The sequence below is a fragment of the Cinclus cinclus genome, chromosome 17, assembly GCF_963662255.1.
Source record: "Cinclus cinclus chromosome 17, bCinCin1.1, whole genome shotgun sequence".
NCBI lineage: Eukaryota > Metazoa > Chordata > Aves > Passeriformes > Cinclidae > Cinclus > Cinclus cinclus.
The window spans coordinates 1,607,189-1,634,657 of NC_085062.1; the positions used below are offsets into that span (position 1 = coordinate 1,607,189).

The 27,469-nt window shown below is 44.3% G+C and overlaps 1 protein-coding gene across 1 annotated transcript in view; it reads right to left on the reverse strand.

Annotated features, from left to right (window-relative positions):
• TMEM132B (transmembrane protein 132B) overlaps window positions 1-27,469 on the reverse strand; it is a 214,303-nt gene that overhangs the window by 146,955 nt on the left and 39,879 nt on the right. Inside the window, exon 2 of the mRNA XM_062504444.1 lies at window positions 6,582-7,461. Within this exon, the coding sequence (XP_062360428.1) occupies window positions 6,582-7,461 (880 nt within the window). The remainder of the gene's footprint in view (window positions 1-6,581; window positions 7,462-27,469) is intronic.

Sequence of the window (27,469 nt, forward strand, 5' to 3'; positions counted from 1 at the left end):
ACTGCATGGTTCTGGATATGAGATACAGCAAATTCATTTGCATGACATTGTCACATCCTTACTGCTCACAGGTGCAGATGGGCAATGAATGAGATAGCTGAGGTGCTGGCAGGGCTTGAATGGAAGGAGAAGTAGGGTTTCAGGGCAAACCAAACGCCTTTTCCAGTGGGAAGTGGATCTTTGTTTCATTCCAGATGTACTCAGTGTTCTAGCACACAACATGAAATATTCCCAAACCACCAAAATTAAAAATAACTGGCAAATCCTTTCACCTTCTCAGTGAAAAACACTGGTGGAATACACACAGACTAAATATTTGTAATCAATCTAATTCTACATTTTGATCCACCCCCCCCCTCCAACTCTTACAAACATTTCCCCCTGCCCTGAGAGAAGAGAACATCCCTGAGCCAAGGCTGTGGAGGCCAAGGGAAGGAGGAGATGGTGGGAACATCTGCCACAGTCACCAGGACCCTGGCCCCATCCTCCTGCCCCTTACCAGCACTTCACAACAGCACAGGAACTTGGTTTGTGCACACAGCAGCACAGCCAGGAGCCCTTTCGCAGGGCAACAAAGATTTCCATCAGGAAACATCTCAATTAAAGCCCCCTGTTTAATCACCATGAGGCTGCAATCCCATCTGGAAGCACTTCCAAGCCGATATCCAACAATTCCCAGGGTTTCTCTCTGTCACTGGAGCTGCTGCTCTGCCTGTGCAGTGATCATGGACAGCTGATTATTGCAGCACATAGTTGACCTTTATCTAAAATTCCATTAAAAAGCCTTATTGACTGTAGTCTTGCAGGGTCTTTCAGGATTCACTGGGCCATTTATTCCCTGCTGGAGATCCATCTCTTTTTAAGCTTTTAGAATTGCTTCAGCTCTAAGGAGAAGATTTTTTTTTTTGTCATTTTAAACTGCTTTTGAGACTGTATGGGGGGTGGTTTCTTTTCTTCTCCCTCTCCAGTGTGGCTAGGGCAGAGGAATTATCTTGAGGCACGTGAGAAGGAGAGAGAAGCTGCCAGTGTGGCACAGTTATTTCCATGATGGCTCATGGATATGGATGTAGCAGAGCCACGGACTGCCAGCAGCTCCCAGGGAAGAAACCTTTTTCCCTTCAGCCAAGAGAGGTTCAGATCTAACTACTTCACACAGCATCCTTGTGAAATTTGTGACTCCATACCATCATGTTGGATTTTCATCAGCTACAGCCAATTTTTCTGGGCCACAAGCCGGTCTCAAACAGAAATAAGAAAAATAAAATAGTTCAACCCTTCCTGAAAGAAAATTTATAGAAATGGTTCATTCAAGCCAAAAAAAAAAAAAAAAATTCCGATGACAGCTCCCCAGGCTTCATAGGAGTGTCCTGAAAGGATGTTATTCCCTTTCCCATTCAGTAAAAAAAGAAAATAAAATAGTGGGAGGAAAACAATATAGGCATCAAATGAAGCAGGAGATCTGGGGGAAAAAAATAATGTGAATCTGTCTTGGAGGAATATGAAAGAGTACATAAGTACTTGGGGACTGAAGGAAAGTTACACAGACACATCTGGCATTTCCAGACTTAGCAGTGTTGATATTTTTACCAAAATTACGTATCACTATTTCATATTTATATTTAGTTCCATGTACATTCAGAAGGAAAAGAGAAACCAAAAATTTCAGCATTCATCTTGGGTTCATTAAAAGTTCGGACTAAAAACCAAATGATTCCCAAGACACCAGTAGTGGTTTCTTTCTGTGATTATTTCTAAATCTGAACCAGCATTTCTGATTTCAGGAGAGTATTTTTTTCACTTTCTCAATACTTTGATTTCTGCTGAATGTTCATCCTGAAATGATGTTTCAGTGAATCATTCCTTTGTCTCCCCAGTAACAATCCCAGTGGCAGTGCTTCCCCATTCCCACCAGCTTGCTTAGGAGCAAGGAAGGCCATGTGGAGCCTGCTCCTCACAGGCAGCCAGGCTGCATTCCCCACAGTCTGTACTCTCATTTTCTATGCACTTCCAGATCCAAAACCTTCTGTTTTCTTTCCCTTGTTTGCTCTTGGCAGCTATTGGCAGGAGACATCCTCTTAATGATCTTTTTCTGGCCTTCTAGACGACTGCTCAGCCTTCTCCAGATCTTTCATTATTAACGCAGAAGCCTTGTAAGTCACTTTTAATGGTCTGTGCAATTTTTATTCCTTAGCAGGAGACATCACCTCCTCCATATGGATATATGTTTATTAATAGAAATCCTTGATATCATTTTGCCTAGAGAGAATAATCAGGAAGGGTCTCCTGGCATGTATTACACCTTGTCCTGGTTCATCCCCCAGTCCCAGTGGTGCTCTGTGTGGAGCAGGGCAGGGAGGAGTGATGGAAAATCCCTCTCCTGAGGCTGCCAAGGCACAGAGTGCCAGCCAGGTCCCTGAGCAGGGTCCTGCCATGCCCCTGCAGCCACAGCTCCACATCCTGAGCCACTGCTGCTGCCACTGCCCTGCCCAGGCATTCATTACCTGCTCTCAGCCCCTCGCTGCTGTTCCTGGAATTTCTCCAATCTCCAGTTCCATTCTGACCGGGCACAAAAGAAGGATGGGTGGTTGGTGTTGGGGACGTGGAAGGAATGTCAACGATGTCATTTGTGTGACAATTTGCTGCCAATGCTCAGCTTTCAGGAGCAGCACATCCTCACTGACAGTTTAGATAGGGAGACTCTGAAAACGGTTCCATTTCCAAAAATCCCTTGTTTACTCCTAAAGAGACTGTCCTCATTTCTTTCCTATAACCAAGGGGCAATTGTCCATTTATTTCATTAAACGTTCTCCTGCTGTACAAATAACTCCCATTTTTCTTTTAAATACATCCTCTGAGTCTCAGGATGGAGTTAAATAATAACAAACACCACAGAAGAAACAGAAGCCATTCCCAGTGCTATTAGATGAGATTTCTGTTCTTCCAGTTGAGCAGGAATTGTTTTCTCCTGTCTCTTTTATAACTCCTCCATGCATCAGAAGACTTCTTCTGTTTAGCAATTAGCACTAAAGTTGCTGTTACCCCTTCTGTAGACATGATTTCCATCTTTTCTTTCCTCATTTACTGCATTTCATCTACATTTATCAGTGAAGAAGGAAGCAGAGATACTCCAGCACATCAAAGGACAAAAAGTACTTGAAGATTTGTGACAATGAAGTATGTACGAGTTCTGATGGAATCTCAAAGCTGTCCTTCATTTTTACCTTTTTTGGTTTTTTGGGTTTTTTTTTAACAAGGGCCCATAAAAGAGTTTAATCATGGCAACATAGCCCATTTCACCTACCTTTACAGTTAAACTGTGCTTAGTGACAAGCCACCAAACATAATGGGCAAAATTTATCTTCCCAGATGGTGAATTTTGCAGCACAGATCAAACCAGCAAGGCCACAAATTAATCTCCAGTGTCATAAGCATTTCATTGCACACATGTATAGATCATCTGTCAACAGAGCCTGCAATAGGAGTGGCAGGCACAGCAGAGGCACTGAATGCACAACTCTGCCCCAAATTCTGCCCCTTGACACATCTGTGTCCCCCACTGAAACCAAGCCACGCTGGCTGGATCCCAGCAGGAAAAAAAACAAATGGATTTTATTCCAAACACAGCACCACTAAAGCTCCCACTCCACCTAAAATTCAAGTTATGGAACGAGAACAACAAACCAAGACTTAGCTCAAGTCAAGTGAAACCAGTTTGGACTGATGGAAGGGACTGGAAGTGACAGCTGGAGCTTCACAAGCTGCAGTGCCACCTGTAAGTGGCATGGCTGGGGGGACTGGGACCTAACAAGTGGGTGTCTCTCAACACAGCAAATTGCTGAATCAAGGAACTGCTTCCAACTGCTTTTCAGTTTCCAAGCTTGGTTAAGAATCCCAGATTTCACCAAAATAAAAAAGAATCAGCTCCCATACGAGAATAGAAGTCAGTTCTGCTAGGAAAAATCTCGCATAAAATAAAATACCATGCAACACGGCATGAAATAGTAAAGAGGTGCATAAAATTGAGCATATCTGCTCCTTTGCATCCTGTCAGAGCTCAAGGCTGGCATCAAATGCTGTGCTGAGAATGATTTGGTTTTGATCTATCCTCTCCTATGAGCCAGACCCTGCTACACTTACAACAGATATGATTAAAAATTATCAGTTATATTAGGCAAAAACACATTTCCCAAGGCAAACATTCACTTCAATGTATTTTTCTCTGGCTATAACACACAGAAATTCTATGTCTATAAGAACCTTCTGGGTTTTCACAGACATTAGCATTGAGCAGAAAAACAGGGAAAGCTGGTGAGGGAAACTGCATAAATTAGGCACTATAGTGCTTGTATTTCCCTCAGCAGCATTCCCTGCCTTCCATGTAAGCTTCAGCTGGAAAATCTCTCCGTGGACCCAACATACATCATTCAAAATCATCGCAGCAACAGTTGCAGGTACTCTTTCCGTTCTAAAGAACAGGTGAACCAGCAGCACAATTGCATTCCGCCTCTCACTTTCAGCATTCAACTGAAGGGTAAATAAAAATACTTTCAGTTTCTCTGATGAAAAGCACAGTGCAAGCAAAGCCAAATAAAAGCCCAGACAGGCTAGACTACAGAGAGCCAACAGTGAATTTTCCAAGGAAATATTTCTGGGCACGTAAAACATGCTGATTTATTGTATCAGAAACATTTCCTGGAGATGAACAGATTCCATACACTTTTCAGAGAAGGAAATCCCCATGGAAACCTGACTGCCTTCCAGCAGCTGGGGAGCACTGGGATGGATGTTGCACATGTTGGGAGAACACCTGGCAGCTGGAGCCATGCACATCCCGTGGGCTGGGGGACAAGGTGAGCTCTCAGCAGAACCCAGGCTCTTGTGGATCATCCTGGGGCTCCCCAGTCTGGAAGTTGTCTGCTCCCTCATTTTCTGCTTCCCTGAAAACCCAGGTTAGTCACTTGCTCAGTGCTTCCAGGACCTATTTTGCTTTTGAAAGACAGCATTGCAAAAGTGTCTCTGCAGGAAGTTTTTTGGTTATTTCCTGGCCAGCAGAAATATCAAAACTCTATCCACCTTCGCACGATTTGTTACGAGGTAAATGCCATTTTAGAAATTCCAGCAGAAAGAAAACATCCTCATCTTAGGTTGTCTCTAATACCTTGGGAATTTTATCTGTGGTGTGGGGAAGAGAACAAAACCCTGAGAATTAAGAGCTGATGTTAAATCCTTGCAGGGCCTTAGGCAAATTCTATAATCTCTCTGCTATAGCACCGAGGATCAATACACGCCTGCTGAAACCCGACTGCTCCATGAGGCCAGTCCATCTACTGACAGTGGATGCTGGCCAAATCCATATTTAACAAATTAAGAACTGTAAATCCACAGAGAAGCACGAATAAGTTGTGTTTAAAGGAAGACCCTTCCTGACCCAAGCCTTGGAAAGTTCATTTAAACCCCAGTATATTTCTCCCCCATTTCCCCTTGTTAGCAGCGCTGTGCTGCGAACCACTTGTCCCCGTGCAGGCAGCAATATCTAAGTTTATTAACATGCATGTGCTAGTTCACAAATGCTCCATGATTTGAAAGTGCTGCATAAGGTTTGCTGTCTATTTTCTCAACATCTGTCCCCAAAGCACTTCTGTCACGTTCTGCTCCCATCGTTCTTGGATCAAAACATTGGAAGCAAGGCACGAATCTACTCTGAGGTTTCCTTGCACGGGCTGCAGCTCCTTCTTTCCCAGGAGTTTCACATCCTTGCAGCAGATGACACTTTCCAATTACCTTTTGGCCCTTTTATTCCCCCAGTTTGGCTCACATTTCTCTCCGAATTTGGTTCCTACGCAGCTCTGAAGGCAGAGTCTGACAGCTGAGGACATAACAAGTACGCAGCGCTAACCCTCAGGGTGGTTTCTCTGTCCGAATTCTCCAATTACAGACAGATTCGCAAGGAAAGGTCAACAGAGAGTGCCCAAACTTAAAACAAAAATGGGCCACGAAACAAGCAGTCAAAAGCTTGAATAAGCAGGATGGGCTGATCTTATAGGAGAACTGAAGACAATTTGCAAAGTTTGGCCCCAAATCCCTGCTCTGCTAAAGGATTCCTCCACAGGCTGAGGTCATTTTCTCACTTCTCAGCTCCCCTCTGTACAGTGCAACAAAAGAGTTCTCACCACATTTGACCTGTGCAAGATGTAGCCCATGCTTTTTAGAAAGATGATGACCATAAAGTCAATAAAAACAGAGGAAACTTCACCAAAGAACAGAAAACTCTCCTGCAAACTCTTTAGCAAAGCACATCACGGCAGTTACCCTGGCTGACTTACAGAGGCAGAATTATGACTAGAAGCAAACAGAATTAAAACAAAAAATAATCAAACATTTATAGCCCATACTTTAAAATCAATGCCCATGCTCCAAACAGTGTCATCCACACAGATAATTCAAGCCTATTTATAGTTTTCCCCTACTGAAGAGGAAATGCAGAAGTTCTCTCATGAAAACACTAAAATAGCCAAGTATTTACACCCAGCATTGATTTGCCCCTATTTGTTTTGCATACAACACTTAAAAAATTTTCTTACCTTAACACAAACTGGTCTGCTAGGGAGTAATCAGCCAGGAAAACATGGAAGGTCACAATGTCACCCTCTCTGACTGGGCTGAGTGGTAAGTGAATAATGAGATTTTCATCCACCCTCAGCGAAGACTGCTTTAATTTGTCTTGATTTGGGTAAACAACGATGCTACCAATCCTCTCCATAGCTGACAAAGCTTGGTGTTCGTTCTCTTCACCTGCATGGATGTTGTTTTCCCATTTTGCATCCTCTGGAGAACATTCCCCATCCACTGTATAAATCTTATAGAAGAGCTCCACAGTAATCCCTTCCAGAGAGGTTGTTTCCTCTGAAACCAGGGGTGGAGGGGAGCTGAACCAGCTGGGAGACAATTCCAACTCCACAACACATAATCCTAGGTGGCCTGTCAATCTACAGCTGGCCACCACTTCTCTGGACTCCAGGAAAGCAAACATCTTCACACAAGGCAGCATCTCCTCAGAGTCGTAGTCATCCCAGTCCTTCCCCGCAATATAGAACAACGTTTGTATTTTAGGTTTGTTGGAATAAATGGAGCTGTTGATTATGTGGGATTTTAATTTCCAGTTAAAAGTGAATTTATTTGTGAAACCAAAAGATGCAGAAGTGAGCATGAGGTCCAAGGGAATGGGCTGTTCAACAGAAAAGGGTCCATACGTGGCATTGAGGACGGGTGGCTGATTGGCTTTGTATAGAAAGAATGAATCCACCCTAGACTGCAAACTGGAGTTCCTCATGATATCCTGGTTGGCTTCTTTGAGGAAGAAGAAAATATCAGCATTGGAGATGTGAGGGCTCGCAGGGAGATAGGTTGGCAGGTTTGAGAATCTCTGGATGCTGTCCATGATCCCTCCTCGGCTCTCCACCACTGCAGGCCAAAGAGAAAAGGAAACACAAAGACAACTCAGATGTCTGCTTAGCACGGCCCTCAGCTTCTGACAAAGCAATGGATTACAGGAGATCAATACTGCTGGCCACAGTTACAGAACAATCTGATACAGGTACCGTGGAATAACACTTCTGCTCAAAGCTCAGGCTGGAAACTTTGCATCAGCTGTACAGCTCCCTTTCCACCTTCCCCAGTCTGTTATCTGCTTGAAAGCCATTAATCAACTACTGGGTACCAGAAAGAGAGGATTGATTGGCCAGATCCCAAACTAACTTCCAAAACTTTTTACTGGCAGTCTACTTCTTTTATTATCAGATCAAACTTTCAGCTTCTTCTCACACATGTTTCAATGTGCCTAAGAAACTGGCATATTGAATATTAGTAGCAATAAAACAGAACAGTTTAAGCAGTAAAAACTGAACATTTTCTTTGTTGGAAAGAAACAGCAGCTTGGAAGTTAGTGAGAACCTGATAAAAGCATTATGCTCCAAAACTTTCCACTCTAAAATGTATGGGGTTTGATAGAGGTCTCAGTGGGATGGATTTAGAGGCAGGAGTGAACTTGAGAGAAGGAGAAATCCTTCACACACAGAAGGTTCTCAGACACTTAGAAGGACTTTTTGGTTTAATTCCCGAGGAGAATGAAACACATTTGGAAACCACAGAAGTTTCTCTACAACACAATGGTCAATCCTCCAGCCAGCACTGAGTGATTTTTCCCAGGAAAGAAGATTCCAGAGGGAGGGAGGGATCAAGCAGACATCTTTGTTTTGTGCTGATCCCTAATTAATAGTGAGATATATTCAGTCTGGGCTGTGATTCTACCAGAAACAGTGGCTCTTTCAAACTAACAATTCATGCACTCCAACAAAAAGCCGGTGAATCCTGGGACTGCCTCAGAGGAAACAAACAGAAACCCAAGGAATTAAAATGCAGCAGCTCCATAATGCACTGAGATAACAAAGGCACAATGACAGACCTAAGGTCAAAGCTCTCCTTGTGTCTCTGAAGCTGAGTGGTGATTTCACTGTTTGTCAGGGCTGGCCAGAGCAGATACACAACACACCAACAATTACACCTGTTCGAGCCAGATCACTCAGATACTTGCAGCCACAATTTAGCAGAGATAAAAGCTCTAGTATTTAAGCTGGTTTTTTTTTTTCAGGTTGTGTATTTTTAAAGCCTACATTTATCAAAGACAGATTCTAGGGCAAATCCCATCCATTTGACTTTGACCACTCTTGTTCTCAGTTGAAATTCTGGTCGTTTGTTTTTCAATAGTTTGATATTATCTACACTTGTTTAAATGCCTCTTATTTTACCACAATACTTTACTGCCTTTACTTTTGCTGTATATTTACTTGTGTCAAGGGGTTTTTTTCAGCCATTAGAATATTCTTTCTGGGGATGAGTAAACATGCAAAAATATACAAAAGCAGCCAAAAAAATTCTCAGCAGGAAACGCTCCACCAACAATTTCCTCTCTCACCACTGCACTTGGGGATCAGGTCAGGGTTCCCTCTCAGCTCCAGTTAAATAAAAATGCAGCCCCACCAGGGTGTTCCCTGCCTTGATCTCATCACAAACATCAGCCCAGCTCTGCAGCACACCAGCACAGCCCAGGGTGGAATGCAGAAACCCAGATGATGAGAAAGTGGCAGTGGCATTTTCTAGTTGGGAAAAGTGACCTCGGTCCCTGCCCTCCACATCTTTCATCCACACGTGGATGATGGGCAGCGGGTGCTCTCCCTCCCCAGCAGAAAGTCACCAAGGGACATTTTAGCAGCCCCATTTCTGCTCTGTGATTTATTTACAGGGCACTCCGACTCATCCTGCCATTCTGGGACTTCCCAACTCAGGAGCAGAAAGTGAACTTTGATCCTGGGAAAGCTGAGGCAAACAGGGAAGGAAGGGTATTTTTTTTTTCTTTGTTAAGAATTGAGATGCAGACAAGCCCCTTTCTGGATTAATTGTAAAGAAACTGAACTACATTTGAAAGCAATACTTCTGAGAAGCTGCATTTATTTTAAAAACTTTGCAGCCGTACAGATAAGCAACCAAGCAGATAAGCTAAGAGGCAGAGCAACAAGAGTATCCTCTGATTTATAGAGCAAGAGCTAAAATCTCCTTCTCCCAAGGCACAGCAGGTTGCAGAGGAGATTTAAACACTGACATAGCTGCAAACCAAAAACAAAACAAGGCTTAAATGCATTTGTGTTTACATTAAGGACTCACACACACACTTCATGCAGATATTTTGTCTCTCTCTCAAGCAGCCATTTACAGCAAGTTTAAAAGGGGTGTTTTTTCCCTTTCCTCCATTTCATTACCGTGGCAACTTTTCAGTGCCTCTGCTCAGAACTGGTACGAGGACTAGGATATCATCCCACTGTAACTCAAACAAAATGAGATACAAATTTTGTCTGAAGGTTTATATGGGAAGCCATAAACTTCAGTAGACAGGGCTGGGCTTTGTCCTAGAACCAGCATGCAACAAAATATGATATCTGAATTTAGCAGCATTTTATGATGCTGTAGGAAGATCTAAAAAGAAATACTTCACATAATGGCAGGCCAACACCCCTCCTTTTTAATTCAGCACATAGCACCAATCTCCTTACAGCAACAATCAGAAACCAGACACATTTGGAGCTTTCTGTGTGCAATAATGTGGTGAAAAAATCACCTGCTCCTTTAATAAGCAATCCAGCGAGATCAAAGAGGGCAGAACATTAGACCAGAACGTGGGTTAGTTCTAATTAGGTACCACAAGAGAGCAAGAGCTGAGGAAAAGTAAATGGAGGTAAAAAAGAGCATCCCCAGAGCCCAGTGCTTTCCCAGACACAAGAGTCTGGTTTGCTCAGACTGCTGGGGCACTGGGGGTGTTGATGGGAGATGTGGGGAAAGAACACGCTGCTGGCTGTGAATTGAGATATTTAGTTGGAATTCTGGAAAAACTTTTACCTTGTAGCAGGTTCTCTGCAGCTGCTTTGCCCCTGTTAAAACACTCATTTGGATTAAGCAGCTACTGACCCTTAGAGCAACAGGTCAGCTTTTAAAACATCATCACTACAATTTTATGCTTAAAATCCTTCCCTCCAAAGTCGGGCAATATCCTCATGTCTCATCCTGCAAACTCAGAGCACAGATGGAAAGAAAAGACCTTTGTGATGTCTCTGAGGTGCAGAGAGGGAGGAAAGCACCAGGCACAGGACTGAGCATGCAGTGCTGAGCATCAGAGCTGTCCCTCCCTGGTCCTCACCCTGCCCAGCTCGGGCCTCAAACGAGGCTTCTGTTCTGCTCTCTTGATAATTTTTTACCTAACCACAAAATTACCCATCGTTTTTGGTTTTAATCTCACTTGATCCTGGTCTGCCACCGCAAAAATTGGCACAGGACTGAAAGAGATGCAAAGCCACAGCTGCAGGCCAGACTGTGCAACAAAAATTTGCCATTAGTGGAACTCAAGATTTCATCAAAGCTACGTTTCTTAGATCTCATACTTTTTAATAAGAAACAAAACAAGCATCCTGCTGGAAGGTAGGGGTGGCAGTGGCAGGTCAGTGTTAAAAACAATGCAACTATTTTAAGTTGTAGTGAGAGGAAAGTCTTTTAAAGCCATATTTTTCTAGCTAAAAAGGAAAATAGCTCCTGATGGAACAGGATAAATCCAAATTTCACATCTAAATCTCCCCTCTGCTTTAACTAACTACTTAACAGGAGCCAAGTCTTCCATAAGCCATCAGTAATTCTGAAGCTGGAGGTGCAAGGAACAACAACTGTTTAAAATTGCAACTCTTTCAATATCCTTTTTCTCTGAAAACAAACAAGAAGCCAATCCTGCACCTGTGGGAAATCTGGGAAAATATTAAAATTCATCTTTTCTGCAGCATCATCGGAACTGTACAGCGAGCTCATAGAGACACTCCTCTTTGTAAAAGAAGAATAATTTCAAGTAATGTGGTGCCAGTAAGTGCTATGATGTTATCCATGACTCATAGAGGCAATCAATGGCTTGTCTGTACAGGAGAAAAATCACCAGCCCCTCCCACCAGCCCTTGCTGAAACACCATAAAGATCAAACTACACATGTACATTATTCCACTATAAAAATGGCTCTATTCATAATAATTATTTTGTTCTGGAATTGCAGGCATTAGCCTTGAATAAAAACACACTGTATCTCAGAAGAGGGTGTCTACACAAGGAAAACTATTCTGGAAGTCATAAATTATAGGAGAAGAATTAATTCTGGACCAGCTGTGCAGGTCACTCTCATGCAGCCAAGGGATGCTGCTCAGAGACCCCAGCCCTGAGAGGTTGTTCAGGGTGATTTGACCTGGCTACAGCTGGGAAAGCTCTGACTCCTGAGCCTGGCAGAAGGAGGAGGATGAGGAGGATGAGGAGGAGGAGGAGGATTACAGTGTGGAATCTACTACGGGTTTATTCACCATTTGAGCAATGTGAGTGGGCCAAGCCTGTGTGAGGGTCTGGGGAGCCTGGGTGAACAGCAGCCTCGTGCTCTCCCTGACTCACTCAAAATGTGATGAAATACCCAGGAAAGGAGGATGGCACTGTTTACTTCCTCCATTCAGAGCCCATCCTGTGACTCATCTCCTCAGCTTTACATTCATAAGGAAAATGAGGAGAACCCTTCACAGTACCCCCCGGGGGTAAAATTCCATCACCCAACTAAAGCAGGAAAAATTCCATCACCTTCCATTCACAAACAAGCCTTATTCCTTTACTGCTCGACTTTGTTATCCACTGAACCCCACTGGCACAGCAAAAGAGCCATAATGACAATTAGTGTTTTCAGCTGTAACAGAGGCATTTGAAAATACAAATCATACTGCAAGAAAGAATTAAGAAGTGCTTCCAGTACATTTTTAACATTAAAGTCAGACCAGAAGCTGTCAAGATATAAAAAATAATAGTGTGAGAAAAGATGATAAAATTCCTTAAAGCTTTTCTCATTCTCTCTTCTTCTTATCCTAATTTGATGTAAGGATAGAACTTGATGTAAGGCTTGCAACCAATTCCCAGTCCTTACATTCAGTCTTGATTACACATTTGTGGAGACAGAGATTTGCTTTGCAAAACATTGCTAGACCAGCAGCTTGTTTGGAAAGACAAGAAAAAAGATGCAATTAAAAAAAAAATAAAATAAAACCAACTTAATCCAAACATCTAACACTGAAGAGAGGTTAATTAACTTTTGTTGGCTTAGGACAATGTCTCACATCCTTATCTCCAAATGTCTGAGTCAAACTTCTGCTGCCCAGACTCCTCTGCAGCTGCACATTCTGGCCACTCTCTGCCGGAGCTGCCCCACCTCATTCCAGAAGGGTCTCAAAGCCCAGCCACACTCCAACCTCCCTTTCAGCAGATCAGGGAATGGCCAGAACTGATTCACCCTCTCCTTCACCGCTCCCTGCAGGGTGAGCTCAGCCCTGGCTGGAGCCATTTCCAGTCACTGAGCGCTGGAGGTGGCCAGTGCAGGGCTCTGTGTGGCACCTCAGGGTCCAGGGGCAGGCTCCTGCCCCATCAGAGCTCCGGGCTCCCTCTTCACTAAAGCTTCTCCTCCCAAAAGTGTTAGAGGCTTTTACTGCTCCCTCTGAACTCTGCACAGTGGGTAACACAACTAAAGCACCTGGTTTTATGGGCTGGAGTAACAGAGAAACCACGTGCCTATGTTTACTCTGCTTCCAAAAAGGCTTTAAAGCAACATCTCTGGCCTCATAAATCTTTTGTCTACTAAAATATATTTTTAAGTGCAAAATTAAACCATGCATGTGAATGAAATTCCCGATCAGGTCACACATTCAGCCATAAATTGTGTTATTGTGTTCCAGAGCAAGGTTTTGCCTGCTTGCCACTGCCAGCAGATTAAGTTGGATGGAGAAGTTTTTGAGCTGGTGCTTTCTAGAGTTTTTTAGCTTGTCTGAATTTTGCACAGTCACCCAAACTGAAAGACATATGTGCAGCAAGGCCACCTACAGATAATAATAAAACGGTGCTGTCTGAAAGGCTGCCTATAAATCTTATTAAAGTAATCCCTTCCCTGAACCCAGATTATTACATTCACCTTTATGGTAGAATAAAAATTAATTTTCTCAGCTATAATAAGTGTATGATAAGAAGGCATCGCTTGGGACTAAATAAAGATTATAATTAACTCCAACTGAATAAATCTAAATTTAGCTTGGACTAGCAATTTGCTTTCATGCATTTTCCTCTACAACTGAGTGAATAGGTACAGAAGGATTAGCATCCCATGCCAGTTCCAGCACTGCTGCCACAGACAGGACTGGGACAGAGTGTAATCCAATACCCAAAAGACCTGAAGATTAATTCAGGGTTCTCTATCAGCAAAAGTTTGTAAGACTGGAGAAAAACAAAAAAGGCTCAAAATTGCCATTAGCCTGGCAAGGAAAATGTGAAGTGTTGGACTCCAGAGGGAATATTGCTGCCCCTGCTCCCTAAATCAGGGGTAGGCAAAGGCAGGAGCTCTGCCCCAGGCACATTTAGGGGAAGCACCACCTGTGATTGCTGGATCTTGCTCTTTCCTACCAAGATTTTGGGTGCTATTGGAAAGGGGCTGCTGAGCCAGGTGGGTCTGTGCCCTCACCCACCCCAGTCACTCTTAATTTGCTTTGCCTCCCATGCAACACGTCTCAGGTGACCCTAAAGCAGCTGCAAAACAAGATGCCACAACATTAAACAAGGACATTCAAGCAAACAAAATAGGGTGAAGTAAATGCATCCGACAAACATGCAAAGTTTACCCTGACTTTTTACTTGGCTGAAAATAAAACCCCTTAGAGCAGCACTATATCCAGCAGATCAGAGATTCATCCTTTTTCAAGGAAACAAGGCTCTACTTAGAAAAGGCTGAGGAACTGCCTCGTTGAGCCACTACCTCATTATTTGAGTTGTCGGGGAAGATGATTGTTAACAAAGTTATTAATGGGAAGGAGGAGGTCCAGCTTGTTCATCAAAATGTATTTATCCTAACCAGCACAGCTCCTGTGCCACCTCCTCCTCCAAATTCCCCGAGCCCATTTCCTGAGGTGTAGAACAGTTCTTCCCCATTCCCGAGGTGTGGAACAGAGTTTTTCCCCATTTCCGAGGTGTAGAACAGAGTTTTTCCCCATAGCACATCAGCTGCTTTGGCTGCCCACACCTCAGAGCAGGGAGGGTGCTGAGGAAAGGAATCCCTTGTGAGTTTTCTCATTTTTTGTGGCCTTTGCAATCACTCAGGTTGCTCTGCTGGGCTGATCACTGGCCTAACATCCTTTTGAGTTTCCATCAAGGCTGTTAATACAGTGGTTAAAAGTCACAGGCTGCTCTTAGCAAGTTTCTCTGCATCTCTTACACAACAGCAACAGGGATATTGTCCTGCCACTTACAATTAGAGGCACCAGTACAGTCGCTAAAGGTCACAAATTCATCAGCTGAAAGAACTGAAGGAAAGAGCTCCTATTGCAAGTGAAACTAAAGTTTAAAAAGCACCTGATTAACCAGGGAGAGGTTTTGTTCTGGTTACCTGGAGAGGAGAAACAACTGCTAATGCAGCTGCCAGCACTGACAACCCTTGGGCATCCCTTCTGGCACCTGATAAATAAGGTTTGTCACGGCCACTGGAGGTTCTCATTGCTAAAAGGAAGGTTAGGAGAGGGGTCCTTACCATTATCCAAAACAAAACTCATTTTCCCTCAGAGATATTTCAGAAACAACAGAAAATGAATACATATATGGGAGTGTGTGGATATATTCTCCAAATAACAGAGAGGCTTTACAGGCAAACACATTCTCTAAAGGCACCAGGTGATTGCAAAAGTAAATCTTTTAAATATATGCTCTAAACCATTAGCCAACTGTGAAATATTTGTATTCTGTGTCAAAACACCTACATGTCACACAAAGCCAAGAGACTGACAGGAGAAAGGGCAGGATTTATGCTAGCTGGGGTCTATCTGTCATGGAGATAGGTAAGCTGAGAGAGAGGCCTTTTATTAAAATCACTCTCTGGCTGCAGATATTGATCTAAACAGCTAAGGTTGGACAGCAAAGTGCATCCCCATTTCTCACAAAGTTCCTTGCAGGCACAGCAGGAAAGGACTGGGGTAAATGCCCTTACCCCCCAGAAAATGGCACCCCAAAAGGATGGGCAGGGAACAAGGGACAGTGGTAAGAACTGCATCCCACCACACCATGGCACAGCTGCCTTCCAGGAACCACAAAGTCCCTCTTCTCAACTCCTCTCCCCAAATTTTCAGGAAGCCTATTTTGCTCCCCAAACCACTAAGGCAGGTTGCCATTATTCCCAGATTGAGTTCAGCATTAACACAATTCAAAGAAACACAGTGCTGATTGCATTTCTTGCATTCCCATTTCAAGGAGCAAATGTCATTTCAAAGGGATCCTTCCCTAAATCTGCTTCAGGGTTTTCCATTTTTCCTCTGAGCAATAATTTCTGCCCTGGTTTGGGCTGATCCCCTCAGCCTCTGGAGGACACAGGATTTTTTGGCTGTGCTTCTCTTTACAAACCCCAGGCTTGTGACTGTAGTGAGAATTCCACCTAAACTCAAAATGAAGGAAAGGAACTAGAAGTTCTATATACTACAGACTTCCTACATTCCTGCATCCACTTGTTAGACAGGTATATCACTTTAGGGCACTTCTGATTCTCCCCATGCAAGCATGTCTCTTCGGAGACATTGGAAAATTCCTTGCATGAGCTGAAAATTACAGGATATTAAAATGCTGATTCTCCAGAGGCACTGTCAGAAAGCAGGAAGGTTGGCCCAAAGCCTTTCTCCAGAACAATGAGCTTTCACTGGATTCTCCATCCTGTTGATTCAAAGCTCCTGGAGGCAAAGAGCCCTGAACTGATGGGCCCAAAGAGCTGCATGGAAGCACAAAAGCAGCTTACAATAAACCCCCTGTAAAGTTATTAAGAACACAGATATGTCTCGAATGCAGAGAAAATCCTCTGTCTCAGCAGCACACATCCACATCCCACTGTGACTGTAATCCCAGGAGGAGTCTGTGCCATGCATGACCCTGCTGGGGACCACGATAAAATGCAAAAACCCACAGCAAAAACCCAGAGCTCTTCTGAGCTCACAGCCTGAGCACCAGGAGCAATTCTCCTCTCACTCCCCATTTGTGCTGCATCACTCACAGGGTGCTGACCCCGACTGCTCACACTGGTTTTGGGCACTGTTAGCAGTGTAAATTCCTGGTTAAACCTTTGCACTCCTCAGGTCTGTGGAAAGAAGTCAGCTTTCACTTAGGTCTCCCTGCTCAACTCCAGAGGTGCAGGCAGCTGCCTCCACCAAGATTTGTGTCCCCATCCTGCAAACACACACAGAGATCATTCCAAGAGTGTGCAGCCTCCCTACGTCGGGGAGTTTTCCCACTAAAAAGATGGAAGCACAAGCTACAGAGTTCCAGGACAGAGACCTTTGAGGTCATGCAGCCTTTTAGTGCTTCAAAAAAAGCTCCATGGCTTTACAGATTCCCCACTATTAGTTCAGAGATGGCAGGGCATTTTTTCTCTGAAGCCAGGCCTCAACCTGCACTTAGCATTGCTCTCAGCAGCAAGCAATCCTACACTAAGCAGACTCCCAGAGCAATATGTGCTCTCTGACACCCCCAGGAGCAGCCACACAGGCCTAATTCTGCAGCTCAGGCACCACTGAGTTATCAATTCTTGTCTGCCTCTCAAGGAACACCACATGAAAACACAGATCCCTCCTTTCTAATGACAGCCTGTTTCTTTCCCCCTGCCCAAAATGCCGGAACAAAAAGTTTCTGTTTTATCTCAGATTTCTTTACTTAATTCAACACTTTATTTTTAGAATGACAACAGCCTCAAGCAACTCCATTAATTTGTTACGGAGCGAGAGAGCTTTGCATTCTAAGTGTGATTGCTGACCTGCTCCCCTGCTCCCTTGCTTCTTCAAACAGCCCTGCTCAAGCACATCCCAGAACCAGAACAAAGCATAATTTCTCATGCTTGAATGCGTTATTTTACTTTATGAATACACATTTGACAAATTTTACAAATTCACGACAGATGCTGTCAGAAAGGACAAAATAAGCCTCCCCCAGTACCACTTTTCTCTTCCTGCAGCAATCAAAGGCTGCAGCTTGTCATTCACATGTGGAGAAGTGCTCCTCTTGGGGCGAGAACAAGGAGCCTCACCCAGGACTTCTCGGGTGTTTGCTTCTCTCTCTGTTGCCAATTCACAATTTAGAGTTTGATTTTCTAAGCACAATGAAAATTCCCAATAGCTCTGGAGGAGGCAGTTCAAGGAGATCTTGTCAAAATATTTGTGTGTAAAGAGAGTGAAACCTTATGGTGACTTTCATGCCGTGAGGCACCAAGTACAGTTACCTTGCTCACAGACAATTATTAACTTACAGGCAAAGAATAAAAACTCTTGAGCAAAACCCAAATCTGGATGAGGTCATACTTGCTGTGTGGTTCACTCATGTCAATGTATTAATGCAATAAAAGATAATGAGCACTAGCTGACAGCATTTTCAAACTCTCCAAGAGTCAAGAGGAGTAAATTAGACCAGATTTGAGATTGCCTGAGAAGGCAAAAAGCTGGATCTAATTCTTTTCTCAATGACAGGGGAATTATAAAATTGAAGAAGAGTCACAGGACATCACTATCACAGCCCAACGTGCCTGGGCACAGCATTTGTGTTTGCTGAGAATGCAGCTCATCACAGCTCAGCATCAGCCCATTTGAAAGTGCCATCATGGGCAGTGACAGGGACAGCAAAAGAGCCGTGTTCACCTTCTGCTTCATGGCATCACCTCTAAACCCCTGTGTGGAAACATCACAACTGCAGTTCAAGTTTGAGCCAATTCAAGTTCAAGTCAGATCTTATTACATCCAGTACTGCTCACCTACCCACAGCCTAGAGAATGAAATTCTGCAGAAATTCAGCATCCAGGTCACTTCAGCACTCTGCTTTGTCTGGCATTTATATCTAGAGCCAAGTACATAATTCTCACTGCATAATTTATCCATGGGATTTTGCCCATAGGACAGCCAAAGCAGATAACAATTTCTTCATACTTATTTATTTTTTAGGAAATTCCGTTAACTCCTCCTCTGCTTCTGAACTCTGCAAAAAGATTATAAACCTCCGGTTTTACTCTTCCAGAGCTTGAGCTCTCAGCTAGCTGTGATCAGAGAGATTAATTCACCTCTTGTTCAGTCTTCTGCCTTTAGCAATTCTTGTTTCCTGAGTGGAGGGAAAATGTGTACAAGCACTAAATCTCAAACATGCTATTCTAACATTTGGATTCCATTATCCTAGAGATAACATATAATCCTATAATGATATGTAATAAATTAACATTTAATCTCATATCAGAGAGTTCAAAGGGATCAGAGCCAGCTGGTGCTAAAATAAGCATTTGCTGGAGGCTGCAGGACTGGGAGCTGAGGATGAGATGTAAGATCTGAGCTGCTCTGATGCTTCGCCTTGGCAAGAGTGGTTGGCAAGGAAAGGCTGGAATAAACCCTGGACACAAAAGGGACCATGTCTGAAAGCACCCGACCTGTGCCCATTCCCTGCCAGGGAAATCCCTGCAGGCCTTTCAGCAGGAGAGGAAGAGTTCCCCCCTGAGAGCTGACAAGCAGGGAAGGTGATCATCCCACAGTGCTGCTCAGGGGGTTTGATTCACAGCTCCACTCATTCCCTACTTGTCAAGGTGCCTTGAGATGTGACGAGGCTGGGAACAAGCACCCAAGCCAGGGCTGAGCTCTCTCCAGCTGCAGAGAACCACAAAAATCCAATTCTTCCCCCTGGCCTTCCCTTATGCACACGCAGAACTGATGGAAGATGTGCAGTTTCAACACAAAGAAGGAAAAAAAAGTTAATTCATTTTGTTTCCGTCTCATGTGCCTTCATACACAGGGCTAATGCACTGACCATTGCACAATCATCATTAATAATGACAGCTGTTAATAAAGTTTTATCCACAGAGACTTCCTTATTAAATGCATGCAGTGAGTCTGGTGTGAGGGATTTGGTTCTCTGGAGACAGGCACAATGAAACCCCTGGCAGAAGACACAGCCTCCGGAGCCAGGCAAGGACCTGATGATTACTGGGGGCTGCTGACCCAAAAAAGAGCACGGAGAAAGCCCTGCCTGGATTCCAAAGTCCCTCCAACTTCCACCAAGCCCAGATTTCACTGTTAGGGGAAGGGGATAAAGAACTGTCTTTATCTTCCCAGGTGCCCCACGTGCCACCTCCCTTGTCCCAGCCATGTCCATGGCCTGGGGCAATTTTCTGGAAAACTGCAGACCTTAATTTTTGCTTGTGGGCAGCAGGAAAAAAAAAAAAATACATCGGTCAGATTCAGCTTTTGTCTCTGAATCCAAAGACACACTTCACTGCTCCATCTCAGACTGGAACACAGTGTAAAAAGAAAACTCTCAGCCAAGAGAGGCAAGAACCCATCAGACACAACAGTATCTTTTAAAATCTTGTCAATTCTCTCTGTTGGTTTTTAGTGAAGACACATCAACTTCACTGCCAAATGAACTTGAAAGCAAAGACAGTAAAAAAAGGGGGGAAAAAAAGAAAATTAGGCAGGAGAGCCAATAAAAATATACAGTGAGAGGAGTTTCAAAACTTGACAGTGACCACAGTTCTGTATCTGAAGAAAACTTAATAAATAAAAATAACACAAAAATTTGAAGTGTTACAGAGTTATCTTTGCTCTGGCATTTAACACACATTTCTATTACCCTTTCTCGATTAGCCAAATGAAGATCAATGTATCTATAAAACTCAATGACATGTTAATGCAAACCTTAAAAAAGATAAAATGCCTTTTATCTCAGTCTTAGGAAAACCTAATAAAGAATTAACAGTCCATGAAGCTGTGGAATTTCACTCAAGGCTTTACTCTACACCAGGACTTCCTACTCCATTATTTTTTAATGGACAGGTTTCCCCAGGCTTTGGGACATGTCAGGACAATTGTACATTGTCATTAAAATTGGTCCTGTATTTTCCTTCAGAGCTCAGATAGGAACTGGATTGTAGTATGTGAATTTAAAATACAGACAACAGCCAGAATGGATCAGAAGTGCGAATCCAGAGCAAGTGTTGAATAGATATGGGGAAAATTGTAAAAAGTCATTATTTTGATCATGATCTGACAATTAATGAATTTATGAGCTAAAAGTTCCGCCTGCAGGATGAGGACTTTGGATTAGAACTCATTTGGACCATCAGCATTTCAAATATCTATCAGAAGCCACTGCCAGGAATCTACTAACATGACACAGGGTGTTGAATCTTCAAAGGGAAGCAGACAAATATTAATCTAGATCTTTGCTCCAGCCCGGTTCTCAGAATTAACAAGCCTTCAGTGAGTGGCACAGAGCTGGGATCCAGAACACCAGACACCCCCGGGCTCAGTGGGAAACTGCTCCCATCCAAGTCCCATGTATTTATTTCTACAGACAAACACACAGCAGCAAGATCGGAAATCTCAAATGCCAACACTTAAAAGAAATCCAATCCAACTTTTCCGCACACATTTAAAGAGTTGCTTGTTCTCAAAAGGGCCTGAACACCTGCAGCTCCCACTGAGACTAAAGGAAATGCAGGTGCCCCCCACTTCTGCCACTTGAGGTGGGCTTGACTTGGGTGCCAAGGAAGGGACCCACTCCTTTGGGACAGCCACGGGTGATGCTGAGGCCACGGTGCCCAGCTGCAGCAGGATGCTCGTCACAGGGGAACGTGCCAAGACAGGCACAACACGGAGCCCGAGCTCAGGTACTCCTCAAGGCTGACGGGTTGGGCCTTGTGAATCAGCACAGGGAGAAGGGAGACAGCAGTAGGCAGGAAAAACACTCCCAAGGAAAAGCAGGAGGCAACAGTCCAGGAGAGAGTGATGGGGAAAGCAGTGAGCAAAGAGGAGCTGGCAGGAGCCGAAGTGAAGCTTGACTGTACACAGACTGACAACTCACTATTTCCACTTTAAAAACCCCAAGCCATCAATGATTTGTCCAAAAAGCTAAAAGACACTTTGAAACTTTTCTTTCTCCTCTGGGATGAGGATGTCTTGCCTTTAACCCAGTTGGATCAGGTAGAAAAGCCTTCGTGCCTCCAGGGTCCCTCCAGCACAGCATTGTCCCCCAGAGCTGCACTACTTGTACCAGTTTACCTGGGACCCTCCTCACCTCCCCTTCTACCCCTGCTTCTCCCCCTGCTTGAGGAGAACAGCTGCTTCTCCCAAGCACTCTGAGATTAATTATTCTTGGCTCTTCTGCACCGTGCCTTGATCTGGGAAATTTATTTAGATAACTTCTCAGGCAGCATATTTATCTGCTGGCCTTAACATCTGCCTGAGCATAAAAGTCAACATTTGACTGATAAGGAATGTCATGGCAGTTAGGTAGAGACTGTCCTCTGCCAACCTCGCCACCCTTGCTCTGGCAGATCTGGGTCTCATGGCAAGGAGCCTGAGTGTGTCCCCTCTTCCTCCCTGAGGAACAAGCACAGGTCTCAGCCAGAGTGAGAAATCAGGCACGGGACAAGAGGAGAGGGCATCTTGTCCCATCAGGACACAGGGACAAAGGTGTATTCAGCCTCAGGAACAGCAGCACTGCTCTGTCAGTCAGGTGCAAAGAGATGAGACCCAATTTAGGACAAGAAGAAAGACCCCAAACAGGGAAACAAGAAAGACCAGGCAGAGAAACCCACACCATCCCCATTTCTGCACTGCCACCCCATGCACTGAGGACATTCAGGCTCCCTCAGCACCCACACTGTCCCACCACCACATTCCAGCCCAGAGGAAGGAGCTGTCCTGCTGGGAGAGGATGGGAACAAGGCTTGAGCCACAGGCATTGCTGTCTCTCCAGGCACGGATATGGAATAACAGCCCTGGCTGCATCTCGCACTGCAAATTCAATTGCTGGCAAAACATCTTATTTTGCCATCTTTACTCACCCATCCTCTCATACACAACAAGTGCATTTGGATCACCAAGGTGGGATGTTAAATTAATCAACAGGAAGCACTGCCTCCCAAAGGCAGCCTATTCCAGATCTATTCCTGGCCAATCTTCAAGGAATGTTCTTCTACTCATACAGAAAATGTGTAAGAACTGCAAACATAAGAAAATACTGCTCTGTGCAGGGGGGGTCAGACCAGTATCCTTTGTTGCCTGATGTGGAAAATGCCATCACCAGACCCCATCTGACTAAAGTCTCTTCGACGAGCAACAATTTTCAATAATTGTTATAAAAACCTAGGTTGGAAAGGTTGGAAAAACACAACAAAGAGTAGGGAAATAAAGACTTAGTTTAAAAAAAGCAAAAAAATTCTAGTCCTTCCCTTTTAAACACACTTTGAACCTCACCATGGATGAAACTTAGAGCCAAATATTTATAGGCAGCCAACTGTAAAAGGCCTTCCCTTTTGATGTCACTCTCCTGGCCCTCGGTGCCAGCCTGGGCAGACACAGACATGAAGATGGAGAGTGAATTAGCTCAGGAGGGGGAACTTGTCAATCAAAGTTGCTAATGCAAGACCGCAGCAAAACTTGGGTTTAACCTCAGCAGTGACCACCTGTCACAGCGTGGCACTTGGCTTGTCAGTGACCTGCTTTCAAAAGCCAGGATGCTGCACAAGTCTTCCTGAACCACAGCAGGGAAAAATGCACCTGCCTGCTGGGCAGCCAGCAAGGCTTCCCAAAGGCTGCAACCAAATGGATTCTCAAGTTCCAAGGAAGTTATGGAGAAGAAAACCGTGCAGCATAAAGGATTCATACAGAGAGGGACTCCACAAAGCTCCCCTCTGCTCCTGGCACATCCATTCTCAGGAAAATCAGAGCACTTTCGTGCATAACCACATCCTGACTGAGGTACAAGGTTGCACAGGAAGAGATCATGTGTGTTCTTCGCATTTACCATCAAATTTAAAGCACTTCCACACAGAAAGGCAAGGTCCACATGCCAGGGAGCACATGTCCAGAGAAACTGCATTTACCTGGAATGGAGGATGGCCCTTCCTCCTCTTCTTCTTGGCTCATAGCTGAATTTTTGGGGGTTTGTCTCTCCATACCAGGAGCAGTGCAGAAGTTGACTTGGGTACCTGACAGGTAAGCAGGTTTTTGTCCCAACCAGTTTATTTACACCAGTACAGACCTAGGGCTCACCCTGTTTTCCCTGTAACACTCCTGCCTTAGAGGCCCGTTGTCTGAACATCAGTAACAGCAGGATTCACCAGAGATGATAATATTTTAAACAGAATGTGTTTGAGGTTTTTTCAGGAGTATTAGTTTTCAGAAATGCTGTATGTTTATTCATGCAGTTAATTACATAGACCACAATACAAACAGAAATGTCTTTCTTTTTTTTTTTTTCTTCTTTTATGTGTAGGAATAAAAGGAAAAAGTTCAATTCTAACTAATCAACAGCCTTATCTTATTCTTTCCTCAGTGTTTAATCAAAATGTTTCCAGCATATACAGCTAGCAACAAAGACCCAAACAAGTTAATTTTCCTTAAGCAAGAAGGAAATAAGCTGAGCTTCACCTTCTGAATACAAGATATCCCACAACAGCAGGGAAGAGAGTCCCAGGAATTCGGGTTGCTGACAGCACCAGGGCCCAGGATGAGCATGGGGGTGCTGAGAGGGGAGCAGCAGTGGGAAGGGGCAGTGAAGGTGCAATTCCTGCCCTGCCACAGCCTCGTGCAATTCCCAACTCTGGGACTGTGCCTGTGCTGCCTCCCACGGCACAGCCCACACCGACTTCAGCTCTTGTCATTTTATCAATGAGAACCAGGAATTTGTGAAGACCAGCTTTCACTGCACTCCATTATGTTTTTAGCATAAACCAGAAATCGATTGTGTCTCGTTAATAAAATTCCACCACAACAAACTAATTAGAGAGCCTCATTAATTTTTTATGCGCGTTACTCCTGTGCGTGAAGCCGCTGACCTTTCAGTGGCTGGTGTCTCATTCATTACACACTTCATGTTTTCTGCCTCCTTTTCTGTGATTTACAGTAGTTGCAACACGTTTTCCAAAAAGCAAAGCCTGGTTTTTGTTTTTTTTTTTCAGTGGAGCTCAGAGCTGGCTTCTCCCTCCTGCCAGGTTAATTCCTGATCACGTCTGCTTAGTGCTGCATGGCCAAAGGACCAGGGAAGCAGAAAGAAACCTCTGAGCCACTTCCACCTGCAGAACAGAGGCCAGCAAAGCCTGGGCACACCTGAGGGTACAGGGAAACACAGGGATTCAGTGGGCACAGAGAAAACCCATCTCTGCAGGGACTGAGGACGCACAGTCTCTGTCCTGCTCAGCTCCAGGGTGATGCCAGCTCCATCCCACACGAATACTCAGCCTGGTGGTTTCATAACAAACAGACAGAGGTCAATCAGTCCATGCCCAAAGCTCAGGGTACACCACTACCAGATGCAAGTGGCCATTAAATTCATAAAGAAGAAGTAAAATAATTTAGGAATAAAATAAAATTTCTGCTTGGGTAAGGTCTCCTGGATCAGGCATTAAATCTGCCTGGTATCTTTCCTGTGTCATCGCACACCTATTTTCTCCTTGTAAAGCACAGTATTGATTTTTATATGTTTTCATTCACACTTAGAAGCTTTCCAAGATTGGACTTTATTCTTCAATATTATCTGCTGAACAGTGAAACACTGGAATAGATTGCCTGGGAGCACCACAAGGTCTTCATCACGGGGAGGCCACAAGGACAGGCTGTCAGGAATTTCACAGGTAGAGCTGAGATCTCCTTGGGACAGGGGCATGCACAAGGTGACCCCTTTGTGTTCCCTCCCAGCCCTATGTCTCTACCAACACTCAAGCACAATCTGCACCTGAAACCACCAAGGGAGTTCACCTGCCCTTTGGGACAGCAGCAGCATCTCAGCAATGGGGAAGAAAACAAGTTATCCTCCTTTATGTCATCTCTGGAAAATGCAGCTATCTCAGAGCTTATCTGTAGGCCATACTCCAAATTTTTCTCACCAGTCACCACTATGCACTGAACAAAAAGAGCAGCCACTTCTCACAACTGAATGCCCATTTCCAACAGTATTTCCTGAGCCCAAGATAGGCTCATCCTGATACTGGCCCATGTTCATGGGCATCAGTCATGTCAGGAGGGTTAATTTGTTAAAATACAGAAAGTCGCAAATACCAAGAAACATTATCCAAGTGACAAGTGCTTATGCATATTTTATGAAGCATCTTCAACCTCAGTTCAATGTATCCAAGAATACTTCTGAAAAATGGCAGATTCTGGATGGGATTTGGAGAGGAAATGACATATAGAATAGGAGGACAGATGTTGCTAATTTATGATGCAAAGGCCTTCACTGAAAAGTGCACATTTTGCTTAAGATTCTCTACAAATGCTATTTTAATGCTGATTTCCTCCTCTTTAGAATTTCACGAACTCTTGTCTGTAAGAACTTCAGCTTGGCTCAGAAGTTTAGCTTGGATCAAAAGCAGCATCTGTAACCAGCAATTAAACTGGGGCTTCAGTACAGTGCATGTTTTTAAAGCATACCCAACTTTTTAACACCACCACTTGGAAAAACAGGGTAAGCTGTACTTTGGGAATGTGACAGTGCATTCTGCCTGCCTATCTTCCACTCCTGCCAGCATTATTGGGACTATTTGACCCAGGACTAAACTCAGAACAGCAACAGAGTAGGAACCAGTGAGATGGATGGATCCTAATACACAAAGAGGTCAGAAAGTAGAAGCTAGACCATCTGTTAAAAAAAGAAAAGCAGGATATATTGTCAGGCCCAAGTGTTTCATCAGTCATTCCCAATGCCTCAAGCCCACAGTCTTGCTTTTCCCATTGACACTGAAAAGCATTTTGAACATGAGTCAGTTGGTTCTCATCTCCTCCCTCTCTGTTCTACCCCAAAAGGTTTGGGCTACAAACAAGGAAGACACTCATGTCCCACATGCAGGAACCTGCACAGATCCTTTTCTACCTACCAGCCCCTCCAAATGGATGTGTGGCTTCATGGCTCTTCTGCAGCTCTCCACAGACAACCATTACAGAGCAGATAATTTTCTGCAAGGTTGAGACAGAGGGGTCTGTGAAATCCTCCTTGTGTGTAAATATCAGTTAAAAATAAAAAAGGGGAGCTGTGCACTGACTTCTCCCTCTGGCATTAATTTCAGATACTGCTGGATCATGCCAAAGTGCAAATAAAAGACAGACACCATCATGTGCAGACACTGCACTGAAAAACCAACACAAATCCAGGGCTTTCACTCTATCACAGGGCAATGTTTGCTCCTCAGTTAAGGCAGAATAATTATTTCACATAAGGTGACATTTAAAAATAAAACACACGTCAACCTCCCCCCCCAGCCTGACAGTTATATAAGTCAGCAATCAAAAAATTTCAGGAATTTGGGTTCCCTGTACAACACTGGGGATGGGAGCACCAGGGCTCAGCTCCAGAGCTGGGACAAGGCAAAAGCCTAGAACATCATCACCAGCCCAGGTGCACGATTCGGGGTGCCTCAAGCTCAGCTCTTTGCTTGTTCTGCACAACAGCACAAGCTCCAATCACAGCCCTGCATTTCACCTCCAAGGGAGCCTCTCGGCTCTGCTGCAAGCCAGGAACGCTGAGGTGAGACCCCAGGGAGCAAAGCAAGGCAGCAGAGATGACCAAGGCAGCGTGGGCTGCACCTATTTCCTTGGCACCACGCACCAAATCCACGGTGAAGGATTCCTAATCCATAATTCAGTGGCAGTCTCTACGCCCATGGATCCTTGCAGCACAAACAATTAATGACCGTCAGCGTTCAGCGCTGCTGACAGCCAGATCCTGGGGAGCTGCGTGGGGGAGGCAATGCTAATTATAAGCAGAGCTGATATCTGGGCTTCCCAAAAGCCAAGGGGACTCAGCTCCTCCATCAGTGCTGCCTGTGGCG